The following is an 11,703-nucleotide window of genomic DNA, read 5'->3' as shown; positions in this document are numbered from 1 at the left end:
TGAAATTGCTTAAGCCTGCTTCACCTGACTTCTGTACTGTCACTGCAAAGACCTCAGACTGTGGTGCCACTTCCAGGCTTTTCTGTTCTCTGCCTGTAGCCCACAATATAATAGTCTCCAGAGGACTGATTGATTTTTTTTAACTCTAACCCAATTATATAATACAGACAATGGTGAAATTTAACAGTCTGCAGCAGACACTATCTTATGTTCTCTCCTGGCTTTAAATTCCAGGAAGCTTCAGGGTCATTAATTTTTCTTTTAAACAAGGAATGAGTAATGATAAAGATGGATAATGAATAAGCAAAGCTCACAGGAGACAATAAATAAACAGTGTGTTGACCATGCCAGGCAGTTACTGGACACTCTGTGTTTCTGCCCCAATGCTATGGTGAAAAAGAAGGTCTCAAGGTCTGAGTCACTCATCCCACTCAGGGCACTGCACTTAATATGTGCTCCTGGCTTTTGAATTGCCAGGCAGCATCTCTAAGTGGGGATATTTCTGTTTCCCAATACTTCCTAATACACTTTATTTTTTGAGTGTCACTTTGAACATCCTTTAAACAATGCCCTGAAATGCAAAAATCAGAGGCAAGAATATCTTATTCTGTCTGCTGTTTCTTCCCTGCTTCCCTTCTGATAATCTTTCCAGCAAGGGAGAATCAGGGAGCAACAGCACTGAAGGCAGAGCCATCAGTTTGTGCTCACCAGTGTTGTGACTGACCCACCAGGGCTACCTCTGCTCTCTCACAGAGAAGGTCACTCTTTGCAAGTCAAGGTAACTTTATAAAGTTTTGGCAATCTTACCAGGCACTTTACAAGGACTTGTCTGTTTCTCCAAGTCTCTGTCTTCATTTCTGGATTCAGGAGAGTGAATAGCTTTGTCCTGCTTCTCCTTGTTTGCAGAGGTGTTTGGAATGGTTATATTTTGCAAGGTTGGCTTTTTAGGCAATGGAGGTTTGCTGCTAAGCTGTTCAGAAGACTTTGCTTTGGGTTTGATCTTTTCATTGAAAGAATCACCAATATTTGTATTGGCTGTTTTTTTCATCTCTGCCTTATCACCTTTTAGAAAGGAAGTCAATCCCTCATTTTCTAAATTAAATTCTGCACTGTATCTTTTAATCCCTTTTGATTCTGGTGACGAGTCGTCTCCGTATTTCAAGGACAGTGAAGTGGATCTAAGTTTCACTTGGAAAGGATTTTTATCTTTACAGCTTGGCTGATTCTGAGATACCACCAAAGTATTGCTTGGCATAGGCACTGCATCACCAACTGGAGAAACACGACCAGCCAAAATTTCTGTAGGTTGGCCTGTGTTCTCAGAGTCAGGCTCTGGCAGCAAACTCTGCTTTTTGTTGCTGCTTTTTTCCTCATCCAGATCTGATCCCTTCTGGAAGTCTTCCTTCCACTTCTCATTTCTTGAGGAGACCTTTGCTTTGGACAGGAAGAATCCAGTATTTAATGGGCTTTCCAACTCTGATCTTTCTGGGAAGTGTAGGCTCCTGGTCCTTGGTCTCTCCCGTGCAGAGGAAACAGAAAACTTTCTGAAGGCATTGAATTCACTGACTGTTTTTTCAGCTTTCTTCCCCAGTAGTTCCTCCTTGTGGTCCAGGGACTGACTGTTCTCCTTCCCAGAAGCAGCTGCCTCTTTTGCAGTCTTTATTTTCTCTAGAGAGCAGAAAGTAGGTGATCCCACTTGCACTGAGGAAGTAGGATGTGAGACATGGAAGGAGTCTGTGAGCTGGGAAGAACCCATGAAAAACTGCTTGCTGGACTCTGACAATAGAGTAACCTCCTTCTTTGCCTCTTTATTACAGGGCATTTCCACAGGTATCTGCTCATCCTTCTGTATATTTTCTTCTGACCTTCCCAAGCAAACAATACTACTCTTACAAATTGAAATATTTTCTTCAGATGGGGTTTTGTTTACTGAAAACACAGTAGGAAGCTCCTTATTTTCTTGATTGAAAGGATTGATTGACACATCACTCACATGCCCAGACAACAGAAGTAGTGTTTCTGAGGAGTGTCTGTCTGGACTGGAGTGGGAAGCAGTTGTGGACTCCTTGCCTTCTATCAACAGTGAGGACTCAGCCTCCTCACAGGTTGTTTCCAGTGCTGGTTGGCAGTCTTCTGGCTGCTTCTCTGGTAGCAGAGCTTCCTGTGCAGCAGCAGACTCAGAAGCAGACTGAGTCACCACTGGTCTCAAAGCAGAGGGGAGGTCCTCAGGCATTCTGGGCTTCAGCCAGGAAGCCACATCCTGTGTTGCAGCTGTGCCACATGGTAGTTCTTGATTGCTGGGTTTGAACACAGCATCATCCTCTTCTTCTTCCTCTTCTTCTTCTTCTGGGGTACAGCTCAGATCAGTCAGAGATTCAGACTGGGTCCTCTGCAAGAAAAAATTGAGAAAGCCTCATCACTATGTACAGCTTCACTTTTGTTTTCTTATTCAGCATTACATTTACAACCAAGACCTTAGAGAGGAAGACAATACTTGCCCCCAATCCTGAGCTTACAGTTTTCTTAACCTACAGACTAGATGCTTTTTTTTTATTTAAGCAGATCCTGGAATAATGCACTTAACCAATCTAAAAGCAATGAGTGACACTTCCTTTTGCACAACTAGTGCTTTCATGCCTTTGTAGATGGGAAGTTCATCAGAACAATAGCCATTGGACTGTCCTTGGCAATCAATTCCCCAGAGCATACTGCCTGTGTTGTGTTGCTCTTAGGCAAAAAGCAGCACTTGAAAGAGAAAAAGCTGTCCCTTTGTATTTTGCTGCTCCATACTAGCATTAAAAAGAAAACAACCCATTCTTCCTACAGCATGACTCTGAAGAGGGAAGGGTACATAGAAGGAGGAGCAAAAGCCTAACAAATCCAAGTGGTTCTGACACTCTGTGCCAGCTGAGTATCTGCCCCATGTGGCATCCTCTGTGTGATCCCACTGCCATACAGCATTGCCTCCTCTGTGTAAAAGTCTTCTTTTTCTTTCAAGGCTTAAAACTATTTGATAAAAGTTTATAAATTCATCTGTACTTATCTGTGATTAAACTTCAGGCTAAATGGACAGGATTATGTGAAAGCACAGTTTTAAGCTGCTGAATATGCCTTTTCATGTGGTGCCTCTATTAGCTCCCTGGTTTACTCTAGTTTGGCAGATAAATACATGTTTTTGAATTTAGGTCCTAATTCTAAGAACTCTGAAGATATTTTAGGGTTTTTCCAGCTTCTTGTTTTACCAGTGCAATCACAAAAACAGAGTTGCCTCATGTAAAGGACCATAAAGGCAGAAGACATCAGTTAGCCAAAGCAAGGTGCACAGGCAGTCAGGCTAGAAGGTGTTTAAAACTGTGTTATCAGAACATGTGAACACTCTCTGTGGACAACCAGGAGGGCTCAGTCATCTGGCAGTTTAATAGGCAGCCAGGACAAAGTCATCGTGTTTCAGTGTGCTGGTTTGGGCTGAAGTGGAGTTAACTTTCTTCCCAGTGGTTAGTATGGGGCTATGTTTGGGTTTGTGCAGAGCACAGGGTTGGTAATGCAGAGATGTTTTTGTTATTGCTGAGCAGAGCTCACACAGAGCCAAGGCCTTTGCTGCTTTCTGTACTGCCACACTGGGGAGGGAGTTGGGGGTACATGGGAGATTGGGAGGAGACACAGCTGGGACAGGTGACCCAACCTGACCCAAGGGATATTCCATACCATAGCACATCATGCTCAGGGTATAAGGTGGGAGGCAGAAGGAGGAAGGAGGGACATCTGGAGTGATGAGTTTGTCTTCCCAAGGAACCATTCCATGTGCTGGTCCCTGCTCTCCTGGAGATGCTGAACACCTCCTGCCCGTGGGAAGCAGTGAATGAATTCCTTGTTTTACTTTGCTTGTGTGTGCAGCTTTTGCTTTCTCTATTAAACTGTCTTTGTCTCAACCCCTGAGTTTTCTGGATTTTACCCTACCAATTCTCTCCCCCATCCATTGGTGGGGCAGTGAGTGAGTGGCTGTGTGGGGTTTGGCTGCTGGGGTTAAACCATGATGATGTTAGGATGGAAGAGGAGGTTTGATCAGTGAATTCTTGCCTTTCTCAATAACTGGCCTCATCACTGTGATGCTCACCGTGGTGCTGTACTGAGCTGAAAGGTAACTCACAGATTTTGGGAAATACAGAACCTCAGCTGAGTAATATTTAGAGACAGAGGGAATAATATTTCTGGTAATATGGAAACCAAATTACTGATTTTACTGCATTTAAGACACTGGAAAAGCCCCACAAAGAATAAACCACAAATACTCTAGTAAGACCTGCAAACTTTAGTGCTAGAAAAGAGAAAAGAAAGAAGGAAGAAAAACTAAACTATGCCCTTCATATGACAAAGAATCAGATAAATGGTGTTTAGAAGGATGGTTTAAAACCTGATTTTTTTAATACTATATACTTTTTGATAGTTTTGGGTTTTTTAATAGTGTACACTGTGGGTTTTGGTTGTTAGGACTTTTTTTCCCCCCTGTGGAGACTTAGTTTATGTCTTTGTAGTGCACATAAAGGATTTACAAGTTTTGAGGCAGAGAGATGTTTGAATTTAGAACAGTCCTAATGTACAGAATTTGGCTCCAATTACTCAGACAAAACTTAGTCTTTCGGTACTTTTTGAAAATATAAGCCAAATTATATCTGGGAATTTGAACCAGCTCCTTCATGAGTAGTCTCTCAAAGACTCAAGATTTTACAGGATCTTTCACACATGTTGATCATAACACTTAAAAAAATTTAATAATTCAGAGAATCATAGAACCATCAAGGCTGGAGGAAACCTCTAAGATCATCCAGTCCAATCATTAACCTGTCACTGCTGGAACCACTAAACCCTAAACCAGATCCTCCAGTGTCAGATCCAGACACCTCTGAAACACTTCCAGGGATGGTGACTGCACCACCTCCCTGGGCAATATTCCAGTGCCTGAACACCCTCACAGGGAAAACATTTCTCCTAACATCTAATCTGACTCTGCCCTGTCTCAGTTTATGCCCATTCCCTCTAGTCCTCAAACGAAGCAGTCAGCCCAGGTTCTGCACCATTAACAGGATACTAAATTGTATTGCACAGTGAATTTAGGAATAAATTGTTCCATAAACTGCTGCATCAAGAGTTAACAGGTAAACTCATACTATTTAATCTGTTCCTAGTGCCTACTCCAGATACACAGCCTCATGAGGTAAGAGCTCTCCAAACTCAGTGAAACATCCAAGCCCCAATTGACTTTATCACATCTGAGTTTGAAACAGGAAGTTCAGTAAGAACTTCCTGAGTTTGTGTCAAAGGTGTTTTTTTCACAAGTACCTGAGAAAATCTTCTGATTTTCCTGGACCTCTGCTTCCGTGGTTTTATTAAAAGCTTATGTCTTGCAGCAGAATTATCCAAGAAAGCAGAAAGCTCAGGTGGAGTGTCAAAATTGGCTGTAGGTGAGATGGTACTGTCAGGTGTCTGGGGAGATCCAGATCTGGCACTTCCATGCCTAGGGAATAGCTGACCATCTGTAGAGTGAGATCTAGAAGAAGGACTCAGTGTAACCTGAAAAAAAAAAAAAATCCCCAAATAGAGAATCAGACAAATAACCAAAAGACATGGAAAGAACAATTCTACAAAAATCAGGCCAGGTTCCTTGGCATTTTAAGTTTGCCTCTTTTTCTTTTTGGCATCTCTTTAAAATACATTACATTTCCTAATGTTGCATGTGATGTACTGGTGTTAGCAATTCTGCTTTTTTAGCTGCTTGAATATCATGGTATACACACAAGTACATGGCCAGCATGTTTCAGCAGACAGATTTACAAAGAGTACACAGTAACAGAACCTAAAGGGCCATTCCTCTTCCTAGGTCTGTCCTCCACCATCTGTGTCTAGGCTTCTCCCCACAGTTGTGTTGTGCTGGAGCATCTCCAGCTTCCTATGTGCCATCAGGTCCTTTCCAACTTTACAACACCCTCCTCAAGACAAAAAAAGTCCAACACTAGTGGCATTGACACTTAAGCCAGCTTGTGTTTTTACCTCATGTATTTATACCTGAAAAAATAACTGGAGAGTTTACCTGAAATGCAAAATTTCATTTGTTGACTATTCTGGGGAAGGAAGTGATGGACAATTCCTACTAGAGGCCAATAACCCACCCAGAAACAGCTCCTGAATGCTGCAAGGGATGCAGTACTTTCACAGAACTGGAATCCAGCTTGACTGTGAGCTTCACAAAAAACAAACCTAGTTCCAGGGATGAGATTGGAAAATATAAGAAAAAATGACTCTAAAAAGAGTCCTTTCTCTTAGATTTGATTTTGCAAATAGACAAAATGATATTTCCAAACTATCTGTCACAGCATTAACATAACCTCTGACTGCTCGTGACAGTACTCCCTTTGCAGGCTTGAAATTCCAGTTCATTTCATCAGAGGAGCTTTCCTCCTCTGTCATGCTTTTTTTGTGCTGGCTTTCTTCTTCTCCTTCCTTCTTTTTATCTTCTCTCTTCTTTGTCTGGAAATGGTATTTTACCAAGGGGTTTGGATGGGAGAAGGGGAGAGCAGGCTAGTGTTGGTTTTATTTTGGGAGGGAAAAAGCATCAGCACTTTCTGCAAGTAGAATTCTGCATTATGCACTGCAGCCAAAAGATACCCTGTAGTGTAGTGTGGGCCTTGCTACATCTTCCACAATGGCCAGGGGAAAACTCCCATTGATTTTAGTGGAGGTTGGATCCACAGCTTCTGATCATACTTTCTATTTAAGAAAACAGAAGTAGCTCAGCCATGCTGAATAATGGATGCTCTCATTAATTTTCACTCTACAATATCTGCAGTCTAGTACTCAAACATGACTAATGTACAACAAATGATACGTGGCTGCATTATACATTAGTACCTAACAGTGAATACATTGACATTTCAGCTCCATGGCAAAGATGCAGTACATGTTTCTCTTTCAAGGCACGTCATTATTTTCCTGCCTTTCTTCTGGCTCCTGCCTCTCCTCCAGAACTTTGCCTGTCTTCTCCTTGGCAGTGTTCAGTGTTGGCCATTACGCTGGAAAATCAAAAATCTGGTTTCTTACTTAAATTTCGGCAGCCTGAGTGAATGGCAGCTCTGAGCCAGCTGCACAAGGTGCCCATCCCATGAAGTCTGGCTCTGGAAAAGCCTGTTGGAGGAGAAGGAACCAGCTGGCAAACCCCTTGCTCCAAATCTCCTGTGCACATGGCTCAGTCATCCTTCAGCTGCTTGTGTTGGGTGGCACAAGGTCAGGGCCATTAGGGACCTCCATTCCCAAAGCCCAGATGGAAGAGTTGTGATTCCTTTCTCCTTTCTTCAACCCAGGAAAGCTTCCAAGACCAGCAAGGTGTCACTGCTGCCCAAAACTTCAGGGTGGTGGTGTACAAAATTCTTCAGCCCTGTGAGCTCTGACTTGTAGGGTGAATCTCTCTGGAACACCAGGTAGTACATCCAGTGGGTTGGGAGGAGTCTTCAGCTGGAGATACATTCTGGCTGCACTCTGAAACTGGACTGGGATGAAGAGAGAGCTCTGAGCTGAGTGGTGGGTCATGTGGAAAAAGCTAAGCAGCCACGTAGTCACCATCACATCGCAGAAGTCAGTGAGGGAGTCAGAAAGTGATGTCAATGGAACAACAGGGAGACAAATCCTCCTTTAGCAAACATAATTCTGGACTGGACACAGTTACAGTGAGCCCACACCAGTTTCAAGAAACACCTTATTCATGTCTTCTGTTGTTTTTCTTTAAAAAAATATTACAATTTCACCCCATATAAGCAGTTTTTCAAACAGCTTCATGTGCCATCTAACAAGCATGGCCAGAAATCTTTGCTGAGCACTGCTGCAGCTGGTTTGGAAATGCACTTTGCCTAATTACCAAGGAATAGTCAGCTCAGGACTAGCTTCTCTATTTCCTTTATGCAATTCCCCCCCACGCCCTTCCTCCTATCTCTAGAAAACACTCTTCCCTCTACCCCCTGTGTTGTTTGCACTGTGATTCCAGCTGCAGACAGCTGAAAGGGACTCTTCAGAGCCTTTCAGAGCAGCCCTTTCATCAGGCAGAACTGCTGCTGCTGATTGAGGAAAGCCATGTATTCGCCTGTGCTCAGCCCTGAAAACATCAGCAAAATTCACAGCCAGAATCTGACTGAAGGCTGAACCTCAGACTCCTGAGCAGCAATGTCAGCCACTGTCATCAGGCAAACACTTTCTGTGGCAGTGCAAGGTGTCTGTACTTAGGGCAGATTTCAGAGGATCTGGTTTGTTCACATCTCTTCAATAAACTTTCTCCCTTGTCCTCTGCATGTAACCCAAGCAGCTTTTACTGCAACTCCCCATCTTTAAAAAACATGGGCTACTGTTTCAGTGTCTAAATCTGGTTGGTTGTGCCTGGAGATTAAATCGTGTCTGTAAAGTTTGCTAAAGGATATGAGCTATTGCAGAGACCCTAATTATTATCGATGGGAGATAATCAGGATTATGCTGATAAATAATCATAGCTTTTATGTTAGATGGACAGGCATTAAAAAAGCACAGCAAGCAGACAGGAATGCAATTAATTACATACAAAGGTGTTTTTCTTGCAGCAGACAGGCAACAAAATAATATTTATGTCTTACATTTCTTTTAAAAACTACTATGGGTAATTGCTTGTCCCTTAATACATTTGGCAGAAGTTACCTGTTCTTCTTCTTCACTGCCTGTTCCAGCTAAACTCAAAGAGCTAAGGTGCTTGTGAGAGTCAGAGAACTGTGGGATGGAATGAGGAAGAGATTCAGTAAGAGATGACAAACAAGGTGGATCCAATCACAGAAACCATCGACACAACGTGCACAAAGGTACTGACAACGTAAGTTCTTTCCTTCTAGAGTCTTAAGGATTAGCAAGGACACTGCAAACATAAAGTGTCAGACATGCAGATAAAGGATGAAATAATGTCTAACAAAACTACCATTTAAAAAGAAAAAAAAACAGGTTCCAATTATTTTATGTTTCTTTTTTTCCCAATGACAACCTAGAAAAACATGAGAGAGCTCTCTTATCAACAAATTCAAGGGGGAATACAAATTTTCCAGCCTTTTTTCTTTTATGCCTGGCAGCTCTGTAGTCTCCATAAAAAACACAGCATTCCCATGCACTCACACAAACACATTCTCTCCTTCCTAGTTCTACATTTTCTGGTGTGATATTTATATTTTAACAGGAACAGAGGTTCTAAATAGCTGTTTACACACACACACACACACACACCATTTTCTTATTTTGAGTAAGGTATTTCTAAATTGTTCAAAGATAAAGTAGTGATACATAGAGCAAACTAAACAATTGATTCTGCCTTCCACAGGTAGGTAAATCACATCATTAAACACTGATTTTTGTCAGCACTGAAAGGACTCACTCTTGTTCTTGTGCCTGAATTTAGGTTTTCATGGAGCAAAGACATTTCTGGAGGGCTCCTGGGTAATCCATCATCTTCAGAACTGGTCCCAGCATCCTCTGTTCGCTTTGCACGAAGTCCAAAGGGAGGTGGAGGTCCCAATTTTATGGTAGGCTGCAGTTTCAGCTTCAGCATGGCATAAAATACATTAGCACATGATAGTGATGGAGGTTTCCCCAGAACATTTTTTAACTCGGGTCAATGAGTTACTTTATGTATGTAAGTTATGTAAGTTATTTTAACTTCACAATTGAATGACCCAGAGCACAGGACATCTGACTTTAGACATTCTCTTGGGGAGCCAAAAAACTATCTATTTTTCAACTATCCTTTTAAGTAGAACCAAGATATGATACTACAGTCTAATTAATGAATGCAACATTTAATGTAACCTGCAGACAGATATTCCTTACTCATCAAATATTCAACCAAAATCAAACCTGGAAAGACATTTCATCTCTTGCATTTGAAAAAAATTAGGTTGTATAAATTACCTGTAAAGCTCTAATCCGATCAGAAATGTTTTCTTGAGAAAAGACTCTTACTGGCCTTGCAGGCTCTTGCCCAGTCTCAAGGATGAAAATGCTATCGTGTGACAAAGCTCTGCTTCCCATAATGCCTTTGTGTGTCCTAGAATGAAAACACACAGATTTTTTTTGCCAGTTCTCTTCACTCAGGTGCCCTGTTGAATGTGGAGTGGGACACAGGTGTGCACAGCATACATCACAAACAAGATCCCAGACATCCCCATGAACACAATACTTTGACAGTCATCCAGGCTAATCTAAGTAACACCTTTAAAAGCCAAGCAAAAATTTGCAAGTGCTGTTATCTGTCACATTAACAAGCTGAATCCAGGTTAAAGACAGGTTAACCAATAGCATCTTGGCCTGGATCAAGAACAGTGTGACCAGCAGGACTAGGGCAGTGCTCATCCCCCTGGACTGGGCACTGGGGAGGTCACAGCTCAGTGCTGTGCTCAGTTTTGGGCCCCTCACTGCAAAAAGGACATTGAGGCACTGGAGTGAGTCCAGCCAAGGGCAACAAGGGCTCCTAAAAGGTCTGGAAAACATGTGGGATGAGGACGGGCTGAGGGAATTGGGTTTGTTCAGCCTGGAGACGAGGCTCAGGGGTGACCTCCTGGGGATGTGTGTCCTGCCAGGGCTGCAGGGAGAGGAGAGAGGGAATGGTCATGAGCTGAGACAGGGGAGAGTCAGATTGGATGTGAGGAGAAATGTTTTCCCTGTGAGGGTGTTCAGGCACTGGAATATTGCCCAGGGAGGTGGTGGAGTCACCATCCCTGGAAGTGTTTCAGAGCTGTCTGGCTCTGACACTGGAGGATCTGGTTTAGGGGTTCCAGCAGTACCAGGTTAATGGTTCTTAGAGGTCTTGTCCAACCTTGGTGATTCTATGATTCTGTGAACTAATTTCTTGCTAATCTAAGACTGTGTCTCACAAATGACTGACCATTATCATTGGAAGAATAAATGCCTTTTCCTATCTAAATGTGATACAGCATTTAAGGTATTTGTCATACAGATCATTAGCAAAATTATTTTTGGCAATGTAGTTCTCACACAGAATCATTTGCATCAAGCCTTACAACATGCTTACAAGGTCCTGTGCTCTACAGCAAGATTCCCATCATTTTCTCTTAGAAGCCTATGGGACACACTTTTTCATGGATGATCTGTGGCCTAGTGAGAGGAAGCAAGAGATGCTTTGTAGAGAGTTCCTCTCATATTCTGTTTCCTGCTTTTGATGTATGTAGTGTGCAACTTCTTTAGCAAATGTTACATGTGGGGCATGAACACCTTGTTTCCTTATGGTAATGGCACAGGAGACCCATGGACACCAAGCTAGCTGCTAGGAGGTCTCTTGTGCTCATTTTCCTCAGCCCAACTGAGCAGTGACCAGAAATGCATGTACACAGCATTTTGGTTTAGGACTACCTTCTTTTAAAATGTTTAAATAAGGGAGCTATGGAAGGGCAAACCAGAGTACAGTATACAGAACTGTCTGGGTTCATGTCACTATCAAATTAATTGAGCAGATACTCTTAAAAAAAAAAAAAAGACAACTGTGTATTTTTGGATCTTAGATACTGTCTTAGGGACATTCAGGACAAACATAAACAAACATGGCAGAAAGTAACATTTTCCTCATAATGGCTGCTATAAATATGTTTGATAAAACAATGGCAGGGAAAAAATGAAATGTATTTCTTCTGCCCAAGGGAG

General features: G+C 42.3%; 1 protein-coding gene across 1 annotated transcript in view; it reads right to left on the bottom strand.

The window, feature by feature from the left end:
• Positions 1 to 11,703, bottom strand: part of KIAA1211L (KIAA1211-like ortholog) — a 28,375-nt gene that overhangs the window by 12,835 nt on the left and 3,837 nt on the right. The window contains exons 3-7 of the mRNA XM_009072791.1: positions 9,958 to 10,093; positions 9,425 to 9,589; positions 8,707 to 8,775; positions 5,338 to 5,568; positions 808 to 2,389 (exon numbers count right to left, since the gene is read on the bottom strand). Coding sequence (XP_009071039.1) covers positions 808 to 2,389; positions 5,338 to 5,568; positions 8,707 to 8,775; positions 9,425 to 9,589; positions 9,958 to 10,093 — 2,183 coding nt within the window. The remainder of the gene's footprint in view (positions 1 to 807; positions 2,390 to 5,337; positions 5,569 to 8,706; positions 8,776 to 9,424; positions 9,590 to 9,957; positions 10,094 to 11,703) is intronic.

Source organism: Acanthisitta chloris, unplaced genomic scaffold (assembly GCF_000695815.1).
Source record: "Acanthisitta chloris isolate BGI_N310 unplaced genomic scaffold, ASM69581v1 scaffold24194, whole genome shotgun sequence".
Classification (NCBI taxonomy): domain Eukaryota; kingdom Metazoa; phylum Chordata; class Aves; order Passeriformes; family Acanthisittidae; genus Acanthisitta; species Acanthisitta chloris.
This window is presented reverse-complemented; position numbering and strand designations above follow the sequence as displayed.